Source organism: Ambystoma mexicanum, chromosome 2p (assembly GCF_040938575.1).
Source record: "Ambystoma mexicanum isolate Mex_15411 chromosome 2p, UKY_AmexF1_1, whole genome shotgun sequence".
Classification (NCBI taxonomy): domain Eukaryota; kingdom Metazoa; phylum Chordata; class Amphibia; order Caudata; family Ambystomatidae; genus Ambystoma; species Ambystoma mexicanum.
In genome coordinates this window covers 939,477,664-939,495,470 of record NC_090923.1, presented here as the reverse complement: position 1 = coordinate 939,495,470, position 17,807 = coordinate 939,477,664, and the positions used below count along the sequence as shown (strand labels likewise).

Here is a 17,807-nt window from a genome sequence, read left to right as displayed (position 1 = left end):
CTGTTTGGGACATTACTATAGGGGTAGGGCGACAGGTTTGAATGGGCTGTGGAAAAACTCTAGGCGCAGACTGCAAACTGTGTCCCTGACCCAGGCATCTCCCGATAAGGTATCCCAAGCTCTTGTAAACATCTTTAGCCTCTCTCCCTCAGACGTCTATGGCGTTGGTGCTGCTATAAGTACACTGACCTGAGGATTGTTGTTGGGCTGGATGTCTAGCCGCTCTTCTCCAGGGACACCCTCTTCCACAACCTTTTGAAGGGAAGAATGCGTCGGTGCGTTCTTGCGAGGCGTTATGCTGATCTCTGGAGTGCTGAGGTCTTTTGTCAAAGAAATAACGGCCGCAGGAGAGACCTCTACATCGTCCGGCCCTGGAGAAAATTTTGGAAGCAAAGACTCTCTTGATGGAGGCCTGAGCTTTATCTAATGCTGTGAAGGTCCCGACAAACTTTGACATTTCCTTCATGAAAGGATCCCCGAAGAGCAGACCTTGTGCAGTAGGAACTGACTCCGTGTCTGGCAATTCACTCAGTTTGGCGTCTATCTTATACAAAATTCCTTTCCAACGCTCAGTTGAAATGGTACAACTAGCATTTCCTAATGAGCAGATAGCCAGAGAGGCTCACTGTGTCGATGGGGTCAGAGGAACTGATGGCTGCTTCCGCTAGATCTGAAATCTTCACCAGTGAACCTGCAATGTCCAGTACTTTGTCCTGACAGGACTTCCAGGCACGGTCTATGCCTTTCCTAGGGTCTTTCACATTTTTCCCTAAGAAGGCAATCATTTTTGAATCCAGCTCCGGTGTTAAAGCTACTTTGTCTGCAATATCTGGACGGGGGCATTCGGCACGGAGTCTGGCTCTAACCTCCTTATCGAGAGGTTTACGCAGCCCGGAATAAATATATTTAGCTGTCCTGGAAAACGGTTCCCAGTCAGTGGATCTGGGATGTACGAGATCCTCTGGTGTGAACATCCCCCCTGAAGGAGACTGGTTTCCAGTTGTCTTCTTGGGGATGGGCGCTGCTGCAATCCCCGAGCTTGAGGGTTTCGGACCCTCTGTTTGAAAGTCCTCATCGGAGGAGGTGTTGGAAAGATCAGCGTTGTACACGCTTTTGCTCGGATCGTCTTCAGTGCCCTGTCCGTCTCCCTCTGGGCTTGAGGGTCTATTACCCCCATTATCCTCCTCTGGGTAAGAGGGTCCATGGGCAGGGGTTACCTTCCTATCCATAAAGGCCTTCTTTAGCCTGTAGAAGGCGTCCGTTACGGCAGCTGTGTCAGGTTCTGGCTGGCACAGGGGGGGATGGGGGGGGGGAGGGGTCAGGGGGGGGGGGTCAGAGAGCTTCTGCTCTTGCGAGCCGGGATACATCCCCTTCAGTGAGGTGCTTTCTCTTTTGAGTCTTTTTCCTCCCTGGTGGAGAGGTTTCTCTTAGGTGCTCCTCCATTGTATATAGGCGGTGTTGAATAGGTAGGAGCATGTCAGTCACTGCCTTTTTAATGCTGTTCTCAACCGAAGATCCCAGCACTTTTTGTAGGCCGTTTGCCATTGCCACCTCATCAATATAGCAGGTATCTTCCTCACACTCAGACCAAGCCTGATCTGTTTGAGGGGAGTACTGCGCTGCCATGGTCTTTTAAAGCGCCTTTATACACTTTTTTTTCTTCTTTTTCTGGGCTTCTAGAACACCTTCTCTAGCCCAGTAGTATCAGTTCAGCTTTTTGCCATTATCCTTGAAGGATAATGGAACAGGAGATTTATTTCTCCCTTTTTATTTATTTTTTAATATATGCCAATTCAAAATTTAAATAGAGTCACTCGCGTGAGTATTCGTGTCATTTTGCGAGGAAAATCGCAATGTAAATACTGGATGTCACCTCAGTAGGGGTTCCGGCGCTCGAGCTCGCAAAGACCGTTATAATTCTAACGGTCATGCGCACTCGAGCGCCGGAATACCGAGGAAAGGACCAGGGAGAGCGGAGCTCCCCTGGTGGTCCGCGGGCTCCGCTGCGGGCTCCAGCAAGGCTGCACCAGCCTTCACGTGTCTGAGAAGAGCACAAAAGGGCCGGGGAAGCGGGCGCGAGCCCACCGAGGGGTCTGCTTGCATGGATCCAAAAACAGCTGATCAGCTGCAACGACGTGAAGAAAAGCTTCACGTTACACAGTCTCCGACGCCAGCAGGAAGCAGCTGGCGTCGGAGCAAGTAAGGAACAAGTTACTTACCTGTAACTGTTGTTCTCCAGCATGGGTCTGGCATGGATTCACATGCTCATGAATATTCCCCGTCGTCAGGCTGGGAATCCTCGGTAAAGAAAAAACCAGTATCAGTTTCGTTTCTGATCTGTCTTTCGTAGCAATAACCAATCACTGGTCTCTGCGTCATACTGACCACAGCCAATGACTGCCCTCTACCTAAGCACCGCCTCTGGCAGCCATCTTCAGATTTGGAAGCACGTGAAGTGGCAGTATGACCAAGTGAAGAGCCGCAGAGGGGTAGGCGGGAGGGTTCGCATGTGAATCCATGCCAGACCCATGCTGGAGAACAACAGTTACAGGTAAGTAACTTGTTCCTTCTCCAGCATGGGGTCTGGCATGGATTCACATGCTCATGAATAAAGAATACATAGCAGTACACACATGCACAACCACGGGAGGTGGCAAAGGCTCAACATTAAGCATCACATCAACTCAACATTAAGCATCTTACCTCCTCACCAGGCTCACCTCAGGCGAACAGGTTGCGCAGCACTGCTTGGCCGACCCTGGACTCCTCCCTGGAATCCCGGTCGACGCAGTAGAATTTCGTGAAGGTGTGCGTCGACCTCCACGTAGCAGCCCTGCATATGTCCAGCAGGGGCACACCAGATAGGAACGCCGTGGTAGCTGCGATCGCTCTGGTGGAATGGGCTCTCGGACGGCCAGGCAGCGGTCGGTTTGCCAACCGGTGACAGTACATGATACAGCCGGAGAGCCATCTGGAGATGGAAGCCTTCGAGAGAGCCTTCCCCTGATTGACAGGTCCAAAGTTCACAAAGAGTTGTGACGTCTTCCGAAAACCCTTCGTGCGATCCACGTAGAACTTCAGCGCTCTAGCTACATCCAGCGAGTGCAAAGTCCTCTCAGCCGGCGACGAAGGCGACGGGAAGAACACAGGTAACACCAAGGGTTCGTTGAGATGGAAGTCCGACGGTACCTTGGGCATGAAGGAGGGGTGCGTCCTGAGCACTACCCTCGTGTCGTGGAAAGTCAAGTACGGGGCCTTGCAGGAAAGGGCCTGGATCTCACCCACTCGTCGTGCGGAGGTGATGGCCACGAGAAAGGCTGTCTTCCACGATAGAAACTTCAACGGGGCCGAGTGCAGAGGCTCGAACGGAGGTCCCATGAGCTTGGTCAGCACCACGTTGAGCTCCCACGCCGGGGCCGGAGCCTTCACCGGCGGGAACGATCTGAATAGTCCCTTCATGAACTCTTTCACCAGACGATGAGACCACAAGGACGTCCGCCCCGTGGTTCTGGTGTATCGGGAGATCGCAGCAAGATGAATCTTGATGGACGCGTGTGCCAGTCCAGCTTTGGCCAGCGTCAGCAGGTACGGCAGTACTTGGGGAGCCGTAATCCGTAGAGGGTTAATCTTCTGTGCGTGGCACCAGACAGAGAACCTCTTCCATTTGTGTCCGTAGCATTTAAGAGTCGAGGACGCCCTGGCCTTTGCAAGAACCTCTCTGCAATCGGCCGGTATGTCGTATCTTCCAAACTCTAGCGCTGCAGGAGCCAGGCCTGCAAGTTCAGCGACTTCGGGTCGTGGTGGAGGATGGCGCCTCCTTCCCTGGAGAGTAGGTCTGCGTCCGCCGGCAGCTTGATCGGCGGGGACGCTGACAAGTCCAGAAGGTCCGGGAACCATATCTGCCTCGGCCACGCAGGTGCGACGAGGATCATCCTGCACCGTGACCTCTTGAGCTGGTTGACGAGCCGGATTAGCAGAGGCAAGGGAGGGAACGCGTAGAGGAACAGGCCCTCCCAGGGGAACGAGAAAGCATCGCCCATGCTCCTCGTCTGGGGAAACCTGCTGGCGAACCTCCGGCACTTGGTGTTCGTCGCCGTCGCGAACAGGTCGATCTGGGGTGTGCCCCACCGTCGGAAGAGGCGATCCACTAGATCCTGCCGTAGTTCCCACTCGTGGCACGAGCGCAGCTCCCTGCTGAGTGAGTCGGCGATGGTGTTTTTTATCCCTGCCAGATGAAACGGCACCAGAAAAATCCCTTGGGCGACGGCCCAATGCCACAGGTCCTGCGCCTCCTTGGACAGCGCTGGGGACCTGGTTCCGCCCTGTTTCCTGATGTAAAACATGGTGGTGGTGTTGTCGGTGAAGATCCTCACCACCTTGCCCTTCAGGGACGGAAGGAAGGACCTGAGGGCCCAAAACACTGCACGGAGCTCCAGGACGTTGATATGCAGGGACTTCTCCGTCGGGAGCCAGAGTCCCCTCGCGTGCAGATTTTCGGTGTGCGCTCCCCACCCTTCCAGGGAGGCATCCGTGGTCACAGTCTCCTGGTGGGCTGGGGTCTGGAAGTCCATGCCCGCCGTCAGATGCGCGCGGGTGCCCCACCACCGTATCGCTCGCCGGAAACTCTCGTCGAGCTTGATCCTTTCCTCGAAGCTGCCCGTCGTCTGGATCCAGCGCGCATCCAGGAATTCTTGCAACGGGCGCATCCGGAGCCTGCACATGGGAATGAGGTAGATGCAGGAAGACATCATCCCGAGGAGGGACTTGATGGATCTCACTTTGGCCGCGTCGGCCACCAGCATCCGTTGCACCTTGCCCAAGATGGTCCTGGTCCTCTCCTCCGACGGGGAGGCCAGAAGGGACACGGTGTCGAGCCTCGCTCCCAGAAACAGTGCGACTTGCGCGGGCACCAGGTGGGATTTGGTGTAGTTCACGGAGAATCCCAGGTCCGTGAGGAGTTGGACGGTCCTTGCCGTGTGGACCACGGCGAGCTCCTTCGTCTTGGCGCGGATGAGCCAGTCGTCCAGGTAGGGGTAGACGTGAATCCCCTCGCGGCGCAGCTGCGCCGCCACCGGTGCGAGGCACTTGGTGAATACCCTGGGTGCCGACCGCAGTCCGAAGGGAAGGGCTTTGAACTGGTAATGCCGCCCTTGGACCACGAACCTGAGGAATTTTCGGTGCCCCTTTAGGATTGGAATGTGGAAGTAGGCATCCTCCAAATCCAACGACGACAGGAAGTCTCCTTCCTCCAGTTGACCCAGGACGTGCTGTAAGGTGACCATCCTGAACTTCTGCGCCTTGATGAACTTGTTCAGCCGTCGCAGGTCTAGGATGGGGCGCCATCCTCCCGTCTTCTTCTTCACGAGGAAGTATCGCGAGTAGACTCCGGAGCCCCGAAGCCTCTTTGGGACGAGTTCGATGGCGCCCTTTCTGAGCATCGCCTTTACCTCCAGGAGAAGTTGAGGGACGTGAAGTTCTCTCCTGGCCACGGGGGGGACGCGCGGGCACCTTCTTTGAAACTCGAGCGCGTGGCCCCGGGCCAGGGCCTCCAGCACCCAACGGTCGGTGGAGATGGACTCCCACACGCTGACGAAGCCCGCCAGCCGGCCTCCCACCGGGGTGCTTCGGTGGGGGCCCGACCCCACGGCCGGTTCAATCCTGCTTGGACGCGGCCTTGCCGCCTTGACCTCCTTGGCGACGACGGCGGGGTCCGCTAGACTTGCCTCGTCCTCTGTAGGCCTCTTGCGACGACGAGCGGGCCGCTTGACGGTAGGAAGCGAAACCGCCACCGGAACCTTTGGAGGCGCCCTTGCCTCCGCCGCTCCGAAAGGGTGTCCGTCGTTGCTGCAGGACTCCCAGGGCCCGGGCCGTCTCAGTATCCGCCTTGATGGCCTGGAGGGAATCGTCCACCGTCTTCCCGAACAGGTTGTTCCCGTCGAAGGGCATGTCCAGGACTCTGGTCTGGACGTCCTGCCGAAAATCCGTAGCTTTGAGCCATCCACGACGTCGAAGGCAAACGCCGTTGCCTAGCTGGCGGAACCCCGCGTCGGCGATGTCCGTCGCCACGGTGATGGCGTGGTCCGAAGCCACTTCACCTTCCTGGAGGATCTCAAGGGCCTCAGCCCTCTTGTCGTCCGGCAGAAAATCCAGCAGGGGAGCCATCTTGTACCAGAGCTCCCTGTCGTAGCGGGCCACGATAGCCAAGGCGTTGGCCGCTTTAATCGTCGTCGCTGCCGACGAGATGACTCTACGTCCCATAGCATCCAATTTCTTTCCCTCGCCGTCCGGCGGGGAAGTCGATGTGGAGGCCGCACCCCCCCCCGCTTTCTTCCTGGCCGCCGCGGAGACGACGGAGTCCGGGGTAGGCTGCGCCCGGAGGCATAGGGGGGCCGTGTCCGGGACCCGGTACTTCTTTCGGCACCCATTCCGACGGGCTGGTCTTGTTCCACGCCTAGGCCGTGGCTTAAGACCTCGACCAGCTCTTCTTCTGAGGTTGAGGCCGAATCTACGACGACGCCCTGCCCCCCCTTCTTCTCCACGGAGGTTTTCACGGGGGTCCTATCGATGGGCATAAAAGAAGACTCCCTCCGAGGAGGCAGGGAGATTCTGGGCCCTGAGGTCGCCACCACTGGAGTAGCCTCCACAGGCTGGGCCAGGGCCGCCGCGACCGTTTCGATAGAGGGCTTGGTCGGATGGATCAAGGCCTTCACCACCCTAGGTGCGCTCACCGCCTTGTCCTTGAGGGAGGGGGCACTGCCACGCTCCTCCTCTGCCTTCGAGCTCGACCGGGGCCTCTCCAGGAGCTTCGCCGGGTGCTCGGCCTTCCTCTTACCCGACCCAGAGCGTTGGCTCGTGGTTGATGGTGCCGGGGAGGGTGCGCCCTGCCTGGCGCCCGTAGAGCCCGACCGTTCGGCGCTCCCGGTGCCAGCGGACTCGCGGTGCTTGGCCTTATGTTGGGCCCCCGTCGCCGGGGCGCCCTCAAAGGTCTTAGAAGACCGCTCGGATTTCTTCTTCTTCTCGCCAGACGGGCTCTTACCCTGCAGCCAGTTGGCGAGACGTTGATGACGGTCCTTCATGGTCCGTTCCGACACGTCGCCGCAAAACGCACAGTCCTTCTCCACGTGCGTTTTGTCCTCATGAAGGCAGTAAAGGCAGAAAGAGTGTTCGTCCTCCTTAAAGACGTTCTGCAGCTGGCATCCAGGGCAGACCCTGAACAGCTTTCCGGGCGTCGAGCTTCCCTTCTCCTGGGCCATCTCCGAGACCGGGCCTGAGAAGCTTCTGGAGTCCTCCGAAGCGTAGCTCGACGAAATCTTCACCCTTGAGGGGCACAGATGAATCCGACACGGGTCCCCGTAGATCGGATGTAGTATCGGTGGAGCTTGAGGCTCTTTGACCGAAGAATCGAAGTTTTTGTGAAAAAAGCGCGAAAAAATAGCACTAACGCTCGAGAGCAATAGCACGAGGATCCCAACACATGAACGTGCGGTAAAAATCTGAAGATGGCTGCCAGAGGCGGTGCTTAGGTAGAGGGCAGTCATTGGCTGTGGTCAGTATGACGCAGAGACCAGTGATTGGTTATTGCTACGAAAGACAGATCAGAAACGAAACTGATACTGGTTTTTTCTTTACCGAGGATTCCCAGCCTGACGACGGGGAATATTCATGAGCATGTGAATCCATGCCAGACCCCATGCTGGAGAACAAAAGGTTCAAATCTCCTCAAATGAAGATGAATTACTAGAAAAAGCATGCGGTTAATTTAAAATATAACAATGAAATATGCTACAATAAAGGAAATAACTGCGGAATAATGCTATATTGAAATCATATGAGCATGTCATAAACAGTGGTAAACATGAATGTACTTATCTCTTGCTTTGAGCAGCAAAGAAAGAGGAAGTTACATCATGTTTAGGACTGTTTATGCAAGGGATCTGGGTACCTATTGGAGGACTAGGTCACATGTTGGTGGCCTCTAAATGAACTCGAGTGAAGTCCTCTGGGAAATGGAGTTTTCCTCAGAGGCTCTTGGACATATTTTACTGTATTACCATGTTTTTATTGTGTTTATTATATTTAGTGCACCGGTTTATGCACATGAGTCATGTCGCACTCTGGTGCACAAAATATCTTGCTGCTGAGCTTTTTCTTTACTGGTCTATTAAAGAAAGAGAAGCATAATGTGAGCTTCCAGTCTTGACATAGAATTACGGTGGCCAGTCTTGTTTTGATGGGAATTCCCAGAATTCGGCACCCTGTCCCGAGAGGTTATTAGATTTAAAACCCTTGACCCAATCGCCAACAATTATAAACTAAATTAACATTATTATATTTTGAGAATGTTGCCACATGCCGATGGGCTCGAACCCCCCCGACCGTCCAGGTAACAGCCATTGATTTGGCGACACAGACCAGCTGAGAAACATGTAAATAGAAATGCGTGCAACGTCCAACGGAGGAACAGCTTCTTTGTCATTTACGTGCTTTCATTAACAGTCAACACCACACAATATCTGTGCAGATACTGTGGGATGCTGGCATAGGGAGGGCAAGGTCAGGCTAAGGGTGGGGAGTGTGTGTGTGTGATCCCACGTCCTGAGTAAATAACGGTAGCTCAGTGAGTTTAGCAATTGCTGTGTGATTTATATGTCGCAAGCTGGAATACCAACAGAGCTGAATTGGCCTTTCACCTCATATCAGTAAAACCAAAATGAGTTAAAGTCAGGGATGATCGATGCATGTACAAATGCCCTCTGTTAAAGTGTACAAGAGTAACTCATTAATATCAGATTATAGTTTCTGGCTCCCATAACACCCCCCCCCCCTCCCTCGATGTGCATTGGAGTGGTTGGTTTCTGTACAGTGGAAACTATGTGGGTTGGCTCGGGACATCTTCCTCAACACCCTTAAATCTGTTTTCTGTGGGACAATGACTGTACTTTGCATTTTGGTGTGCAGATGGGGTGTGGGGCTGTTGCACCTTTTTCTAAATGTGTTGTACATTTGTATTGCGCCTATACACCCGAGGTGTTTCCAGGCGCCACAGAAAAGGTCACTACCCTGCCTCACAGACTACCAACCTATAACATCTCCAATGGCCCCCCCTACCCCATTGGAGGGCAATGCTCGTCATTCCACCAACACCACCTATTGCCACATGCCAACACCACTGGAACACAATGTCCCATCCCTCGACAAGCTTCCTCCAGTCATCCCATTTGGAGAGCAAGGCCTTGCACTTGCCACCAGCTGGCCCTATTTTCATCTTGTATTCTACTAACCATGTACTGCACTTTCCCCTCTCCCCTTCCTCTTCCTCTTTTCCCAGTCCCCCTACCCTTGCACTGCGCAATCTGAATGACACCTGGCCTAGTAGGATCGTTGTCCGTCTCCCCTTGATCCACCAAACCCCCCCCCGCCTCGTCGCGACTTGAAACACTTGTGTATAGGTGCGTTACAAATACCATATCATAATCGTACCATATCATATACTGCTGCACACACTCAAAGCCAGTAGTAGTCAGCTAAAAACCATGCCATGGGCGCTTTACCCACCTTCCAGGTCTCCGACACCATCACCATTGGAGTCCAGGAAAGAGGCTGGCTCGAGGCAGTAGATCACAGACTTCTGCCACCATGCCTGCGGCGGGAAGTGCCGAGAGGCCTGGACGAGGATCACTGTGGCAACAATTAACATGCTTACAAATATCGCCCAGAAAAGGTAGAGCAAGAACCTGCGGGTGCATGTCCAGAGAGGAGTGTTGGCTTCATGGAGCATGGCCTTGCTGAGTAGGTAGTTGGGAGGTCCAAGGTCCAGCAGTTCTGCGTCACCATTAACCAGTTTTCGCCCAGCCGGAGCCAGGATGGGCACCCTCTCTAGCCCCTCAGTGTCATCCATCACAACCCAACCAAAGGGCAGGAGCTGCAGGAAGATGCAGAAATAATGAAATAATGAGTGCGTCGTCTAATGGCAATACATCAAATGAGTGACATTGCAAGCCCATGACCTTGGGTCATTACAGGAAGTTACAGGACTCAACGTCTGACCCCAAGAGCATGAAAGGTCATATGGCATCCATGACATCACTGATGGTCACAGTGGGCAAACATTTCTAAAATAAACGTAACACAATGTAAATAGATTTTTAAAAAAATATTGAAATGGACACAAATGTTACAAATCGCTCAGGAGAAGCCGAATTCCTAAAATCACACGGGTCAGCATTGCCGAAAGCACTGAAAAACCATCACCCTTGGGGGGTAAAAGGGGAATCTCTGAATGCGCATTCATTCAAATAAATCAGAGAATAAATGACCCAATGAATTATTGAAGATCTATAGGTGACCATAAAACACAGGTAAACATAAAAATGGACAATATGTACAGGTCCCAGATTGTACATGTATGCACTTCACTTGGTTGCCAAGCTCCAATTCCTTCTAAACATTGACGTGTCAGCGCTTAGATTTGTTTAATATACAACATTTGAAATTATGGCCTTCAAAGCATGAGTTCATTGGTTAAATCTCACTCCCCTCTGAATCCGGGGTGCGCCATCTCACCTTTTAGCATTTCTCCCTTATTCATCAAGGCCCTCACACCCCTCTTGCAACAGTCACACTACTTTACAGCCATCCCTACCTCTCTCCTGCAGCTGCCATTCTCAGTCTGCTCTCCAAAGGCCTGCCTTGCTCTTAATGTTGTATAGCCCATCCTGCTGATCTTTAGTTCTGCAGTCCTACCACCTCCCTCTACAGTTGCAGTTCACCAGCCTTCGCCTTCTCACCAATGGGACTTTCCTGCTTTCTTATTACTCCATTGTGGCTGTTCTCTTGCCTTCTTCAACTCACTAGTCTCTCCACAAATCGGAAGACCCCCACCCACCCACCCCCCCCGAAGCGAGGGCCTTAATGAAGGCCCTGGGGCTTTACCTGACTCCGTAATGCTCCCGCGTTGAGGGGTTTATTGCTACTAGTACCCCGGCTCTCAAGACCGGGGTACTAAAAGCAATGTTTTTCTGTTCCGAAACGCTCTGATGTTTTGGAACAGGAATATAACTTAAAAAAAAAAAAATCAAAAGAAAGGGCCTCCGGGAAGGGAAAACCGACCATGGGGGCCATTCAAAATCAATGTAAAAAAGTAAACAAAGAAAATGGCCGACATAGAAAGGCCATTAAATTTGCCAACCTGGGAAGGGAGAAGGGACTAGACTTAGTTCCTTCTTTCTTTCCATGACTGCCTGTGTGGATCGGGAGCAGAGGCGCTGGGGACATAAGTGTTCGCAGCACGTTTTTGCTTCCAGCCGTGTGGTGGCTCGGAGCGGGGATTACCCCGTTCCGAGCCTCCTCATTGGCCTCTGCCGGGGATATGAATGAACTTGAAGATTCGAGAGACTCTGCGTCAGGTAAAGCCCTGGCAAGGCCAATCAGATTGTCTCTCGCCGGGTACTAATATCCATGATGTCTACTAGCTTGACATGCATAGCAGAAAGGTTTCTTTAGGTCGATAGTCAATTGTTATTAACATCATGCATACCAGTGCGCTGGAATCGCCATACCCAACTAAGTTTATTACACAACTTCTTTTAGTGTAGATCTTAAAATGGTGAAAATTCAGTGGTGTTAAATAGGAGATGTCTCAGGCTTGCATTATTTTGCAATCTGGGACTTAGTTTTCCTTTCAGGATGTGGGAAATAAAGCTGCAATAATTTTTTGGGGCTTTGCATGTTTCTAGAAGGATTTAAATGTTGCTAAGTTGGTGCAATGTTTGTATTTTGAAATTAAACTCTAAAAACCAGTATTATTGTACACCTCAAAATCCCAAACTTAAATATGTGTACCAAATAAAGCTTGGAAGGTTTGTGGGCAAGTGCTTAAACTGCACTGAGGGTTAAAACCTCCAGCTCACTGTTCAGCCAAGGTGTGTGATTTTGGGCACATCATTTAATCTCACTCCGACTTCCCTGCAAAAACTGAAGTCCTTCGGAGGGACATAATGGTGTACCCCCTTTCTCCTGTCAGTTGCCACCAAGGCCAGCACCCAGCATCAGATTGTTGCACTGGCCCAGCGGCAGTCCCATATCACTTGATTTTACAGGCAGCTATATAGTTTCACCAACCATTCAGTGCAACAGGGATTAGAGTATTGTGGGGGATTGCAGCAGAGCCAACCCTTGTTTCCTCCCCTGCTCCCAGTCACAGAAATTGCGTGAGCTGTCCAAAGGGCGGCCTTAAAGGAAAATGAGTGAAATGATGTATGCCCAGTTATACTACACAATTGAATCTTGTACAGCATGCTATTTGCATTGGATTGTAGGACCTTCAGGATCTGCAAGAGGGGGGGTAGGAGACTTCTATGCTAGCAGGTGAAGCAGGGCATTGTTGCTTTGTTACAATGTTGATGCATGCAGATCTGAAAAAAAAAATAGGGTTCTCTATTGGGTGTCTGAGATATTTTGTGAGCTGTTGGGAGCAGTGGTTAATGTGATCTCCAAGTTGATATCTGTGGTGTATACCAGAGCAGTGCTTTAAAGAGTGTGGAGAGTTATATTGGTGTATCTTTGCTGGTTTTGTTGGGGTGGTCAGGAAGTGTCACCATAATTGCAAGGGGTTCATGTTGCATGTGCAGTATTGATGACAGGGAGTTGGCAGCGAACTGGGCACAATGTTGCAAATTCATATCTATCCAGTGCAGTTAATTATGGATGGGATACGTTACTTTTAGTGCTACTGTTTACAATGTATACATATTAGATCTTCACACACATAGAAAGATGCATTAAAACTGCAAATGCATCATGAACACAATCTACACACAGGGTGCTATGCAAAAGAAATGTGGTAATGGGCTCTCTTGCAAAATGCATTTTTACTTTTAAACTGACTTTCTTGGGTGTTCAGAATGCAGAAAATGAGAAAAATCAGCAACTGTAACCTTTGCGGATAGCTGCTGGACAAGTAGCAGGGACCTTCGTTGACAGAAAGAAGAATGCAAGCTGACCTTCTTACCAGAGGACTCAAACAGGAAACAGTTTATTTTTTTAACAGTTCTGCAAGGGAACAGATTTTATCACGCTCATTGTACTGACGTCGCATAGAGGTGGTTAGTCATTTGTTCGAAGTCAGGATATACGGTTGTCAATTGTTTTTACAGGTCAAAACAAGAGGCTGTATATGTTCTGGAGTAGTGGTCGGATACATTAGTATTGTGGGTGTAATCAAATGCCCCAAACTGAAGGTCAATGTGAAAAAGGCCTACCTATTGCCAAAGGAAAATCAGCATTTTAAATTCCCAAAGGAAGAAGAAATTCAAAGGTCACTTTTCCACATGAAAAATAGCATTTGTAAACACGGACAGAAAAACGCTGTTGCACGTGTGTTTACAGTTTAAATGTGAAAAATATACCCCTGCTAACTTACAAGTGTCAGGGAAGATACATGGCGAGTGTTGACAAAAAAAAATGTATATTATGTTTTGCATGGAAGATACAAGCAAACATTTGAAAAGAAACCCAATTTCTTTCCATGACAAGGTTTCTGTAGACCTGAGGCAAACACTTTGCTTGCTGTGGGACAAACGTCCCATACAACGACCCCCCACCCCCACCCCCAAGGAAAGCCTGGCTTGCATCACAGTGGTTTAAAACAACAATAAAATGTGGCTTGCCTGAATGGTGTGGAAACCAAGTGTCCTTTAGACTTGCTATCTCTAAAGGCAGCTATATGCAGGCCAGCTGGTTTGGCTGACACATGACCAGAATGAAAGACGGGGGTGTGAAAACAGAGGCTACAATTAAGGGAGGCTGAAACGCCAACTTCAAACGGGCAACCAACGTCATAGAAACTAATATAAACACTGCCCCAGAGAGACAAATGGTGTGGAGGAAGGGAAGGTCATATTTGCACATATAAAGATACCATTTGTTTAAAATGACCTATAATTTAGAAATTTTCCCAGCAACCTAAATCTGATTTTATTTATGTTTTTTTAAAAATAATTTTCAGGCGATTTTGGCGATATAAAATTCACCCACTTGTGACTTATATGGCCAGTTGAACTAGGTTCCTGGCCGATCTGTAAGTGTCCTGAATTTAAGAGTTGGCGAACTGGTGAAGAAATGATGAATGTGGAGAGTTAACTACATGTTCTTAACTGTTAATAACTGGGCAGCTCAGTAGCAGTTTATTGTCACTTTCTCGGACTGACACCGCGTTAAGAAAAGGTTTTATTTTCAGTTACATCCGGAACTTCTTCAGGGAACATCTTTCAACATGCAGGTCTGGGTCTGAGCTAGTCTTCTTCCTCGAAACCACCCAAGGCTAACTGACACTCGTCAGAAAGGATCAGTGGGACGGTAAACTACGTCACTGCCACAAACATGCAGCACTGCATACATCACCTGAAGCACATAAAAAAGGAAATGCTTTAAAAAAGGTAGATGTTACACATTTTAAATGTTTGGATTCTAATTTCAACAGTGTTCCTTTGCAGTGCATCTGCCTACCTTTCAGTTGACTTTCATTGTTTCTTCCGTGACGTGCACCAGCTGCTAATTTCAACAGTGTTACCTTTGCAGCGCATCTGCCTGCATCTCCATTGACCTTCCCTGTTTCACTGTTTCTCCCACGGTGTGCACCGGCTGCAAACTCCAAAAGCCTTTACACCGCAGCATGTCTTGCATGTAAGCCGTTCTTCCGCAACAGGCTCCGGCTGCTCCACCAAAAGCATTTCCTCAGCAGCGCGTATCGCCTGGTAACTCATTTCCTCCACTGTGTGTCATCGCAGCAAGCTCCGGCTGCGATATCCTTTTGTATCAGCTGAATTCCACGCTGTGTTCCTAGCCTTTATCCTCCAGCAGGGGAGTTTCTCGGCACTAATACATTGATGTCCAGCAATAAGAATAACAGCTTTATTGACATTTGTACTAACGCACTTAAGGTCGAGCCCTTGAAGGGTGTTAGGTGGGACCCTCCCATGTGTGTTGCCCCTTTAAGGGGATGTGTCCCTCCCCCGTGTATTGCCCCTTTAAGATGGGCCATGACGGTGTCATGGCCCAAGTTAATAAAGGGAGCCCCTGCAGGCACGTGAAACAGAACGGCTGCAGACTCCGTGGAAGGTTGGTCTGAGTCCGTGTCTCATTAATGCTGTAGGAGGTACAGGCCTGCAGGCCCTGGTGCCATGGGACCCTCGTGCCAGGATGGCGGCCGGGGTCCGCATGGTCAGGACCCTGGCAGACTGTGCCCCTACCCCGATGGCGCTGGTGTCCCATAGCGCCACGGGGCCTGCCGGATGGACATGGCAGGCCCCAAACTCCCACAGGCGCTGGGCCTGTTTGATGCTGTGTGGAAGCGGCACCCCGGGGGCGCCTGCCGGATGGACACGGCAGGCGACCCCCAACAATGGCGACGAGGAACGGGCCTCGCGTGCCCTGAAGACGTCGTAGTGTGGCGGGCCCATCTACATCTGGGCCCGCGTTGAGGAACTTGTGTGCCGGGCCCAACACCAACTGGGCCCGCAGGAGGATGGAAACATGGTGGGCAGCTGCCTGCCCATCCCCTGAGGGGGACGGAAGAGGTCTGCGGCGTCGGCCGCGTGGGTGGCTGCACCCCTCCCCCACCTGCGAGCCGCGGTGGGGAGGAGCGGCAAACATCGCCGCAAACAAAAGAATAAAAAGGACAGAGGGTGGCGGGCCTGAATCCAACCGGGCCCGCAAGAAGACAATGAAGATGCGGGCCCACATCCAACGGGGCCCGCAGCGGCAAGGAGGAGGATACTGCCTCTGCCGCCCGGAGAGGAGGGTCCTCCCCGCGAGGGGTATGGGGCCCCCACAAGGAAACGCTGGTGGCCGGGGCCGCAGTGAGACTCCAGGTGGCTCCCCCGCAAACCCCCCTTCCAGGAAGAGTTGTGTGGCATCCGCCACGGTGGTGAGGTGGGCTGCCTCTCCACCGCGACCTGGCTGCGACGCATGCTGGCGGAGTCCGCCGCAGAGGAAGGTTGAAAGGATGGGCCGCCGAACAGCTGAGGCGGCCCCGACAGAGGAGCGGCATCGGCCACGGCTTGGAGTTGGGGCAGGGGCCGCCCAACAGCTGACGCTGGCCCATCATCAGCTGGGCCCGCGGGAGGAAAAAAAAAATGGAACAGTGGAGGCGCTGCCCCTTCCCCGCCTGTGAGCCGCGCGGGGGAGGAGCGGCGAACATCGCTGCATCATTGTGCAGCGGGCCCAATTTCAACTGGGCCCGCAAAGGAGATGCCCGCCCCGTGTGGGGTGAACCTGCGGCGTTGCCGCACCGTGAGGTGGGCTGTCTGCCCCCCCCAACAGAAGGAAAGCATGCGGCAGTCCCCCTAAAGAGCAAAAAAAAGAAGAAAGAAGAAACGGAGCGCCTGAGGCGAATGTGCTCGCTGACGCAACATCATTGCGGGGGAAGAATGACCTCGCAGGTGACAGCATCATCCTACTCGGTGCTATACCACCATCCACCAGAGCCCCATTAAGATCCCTGGCCGAGCTATGGGGGGGGGACACCAAAAGGCTCCAACAATGCCAACAGCCTGTATCAGGATCTGGGGCTGCCGGACGGCGGGCAACCTCATTGTCCAGGTCCGGAACAACGGACGCACTGGCCCCTCTGCCCCCCTTTGCGGACAGCGACACAGGGGAGGGTGTATGCCGCTGCCCGTGCCCTTCAGTGACCATGGGGCCCGGTGGAGAGAGAGCCAAGCTGCCCCGGTTTCAGATCGGGTTCCGGTCAGTGCCCAAACAGCAGCACCTCTCCCCGGTAGTGCCACACCGGTCGAGTGTCACTGAGATCCCAGGCCAGGCGGTGATCAATTGAAAATGTGCATGCTCCCTGCCCTGACGGCACTGAAACCAAGAAACACAGGGCCCTCCGAAAGCCGGACCAGGGGGAGGGCCACATAGGGACCCGCTCCGGCCTGGAGCAGTGAGGACAGTGCTGCCCCGGCGGAATGGGGAAGACACTGAGAAAGCCGCATTAGTGAGTCAACGGCGCCCCACTACCACACGTATTCTGGCCGACCCAAGACCCGCAGACATCAGTGGCCACAGGACTTGGTCTTACAAGTGGCCCAATACAGAGCAACGGAAGCCGCCCTGACTGTCTGCCCGATTGGACAAGTCCCACCACCGAGCCGCTGCAGTTGCCCTGCCTGCCACTCGCCGGAAAGTTGATGACGTGCTCCAGTCGGGAGCAGCACCGCGAGAGTGAACATGCCCCTGCACTGCGGGAAGGTGCGCAGAAGAAAAGGGGGAAATGACAGGTACTCCGGACCAGGGGTGTTGCTGGGTCTGGAAAAGATCCGGGGCGGCAGCCAAGAGACCTGGGGCTGTGGCCCCTATGCCCCCCCTAGCAATGCCTCTGCTCCAGACCAGAGTAGAAGTGACGAGGCAAGCTGGGAAGCAGGTTGCTCTGCAGGCACCAGGAGGGAGGGCAAGCCGGATGAGCCCGATCCACCCGGGAGAACGTAGGCAGTCGCGTACTCCATGCCAACACATGCCACAGCACAGCACCAATGTACCAGCCCCACATCGGCAAGCCCAGGGTATGTGAACACACGGTACCCTGTGCATCATGCACCTCACGTCCAGTGCGATGCCCCAGAAGCTGAAGGCGATGGACAGATGGCTATGTGCACAAAAGACCGCCCCCTGTGGTCATGGTACCGCAGTGACCCGGCACCAACAATGGCATCACCGTGGCCGACGTGGGAGTTTCACCCTCATGCCCCCCAGGTTTCAGAACCATGAGCACTAGGACATCCTGCGTTCGGTGCAACCCCGGCGCTATC

The 17,807-nt window shown here is 52.8% G+C and overlaps 1 protein-coding gene across 2 annotated transcripts in view; it reads right to left on the bottom strand.

Annotated features, from left to right (window-relative positions):
• Nucleotides 1-17,807, bottom strand: part of LOC138566940 (amino acid transporter heavy chain SLC3A2-like) — a 440,795-nt gene that overhangs the window by 307,381 nt on the left and 115,607 nt on the right. For both annotated transcript variants that reach the window (XM_069644698.1, XM_069644699.1), the window contains exon 2: nucleotides 9,556-9,922. In XM_069644698.1, coding sequence (XP_069500799.1) covers nucleotides 9,556-9,898 — 343 coding nt within the window. In that variant the 5' untranslated portion in view covers nucleotides 9,899-9,922. The remainder of the gene's footprint in view (nucleotides 1-9,555; nucleotides 9,923-17,807) is intronic.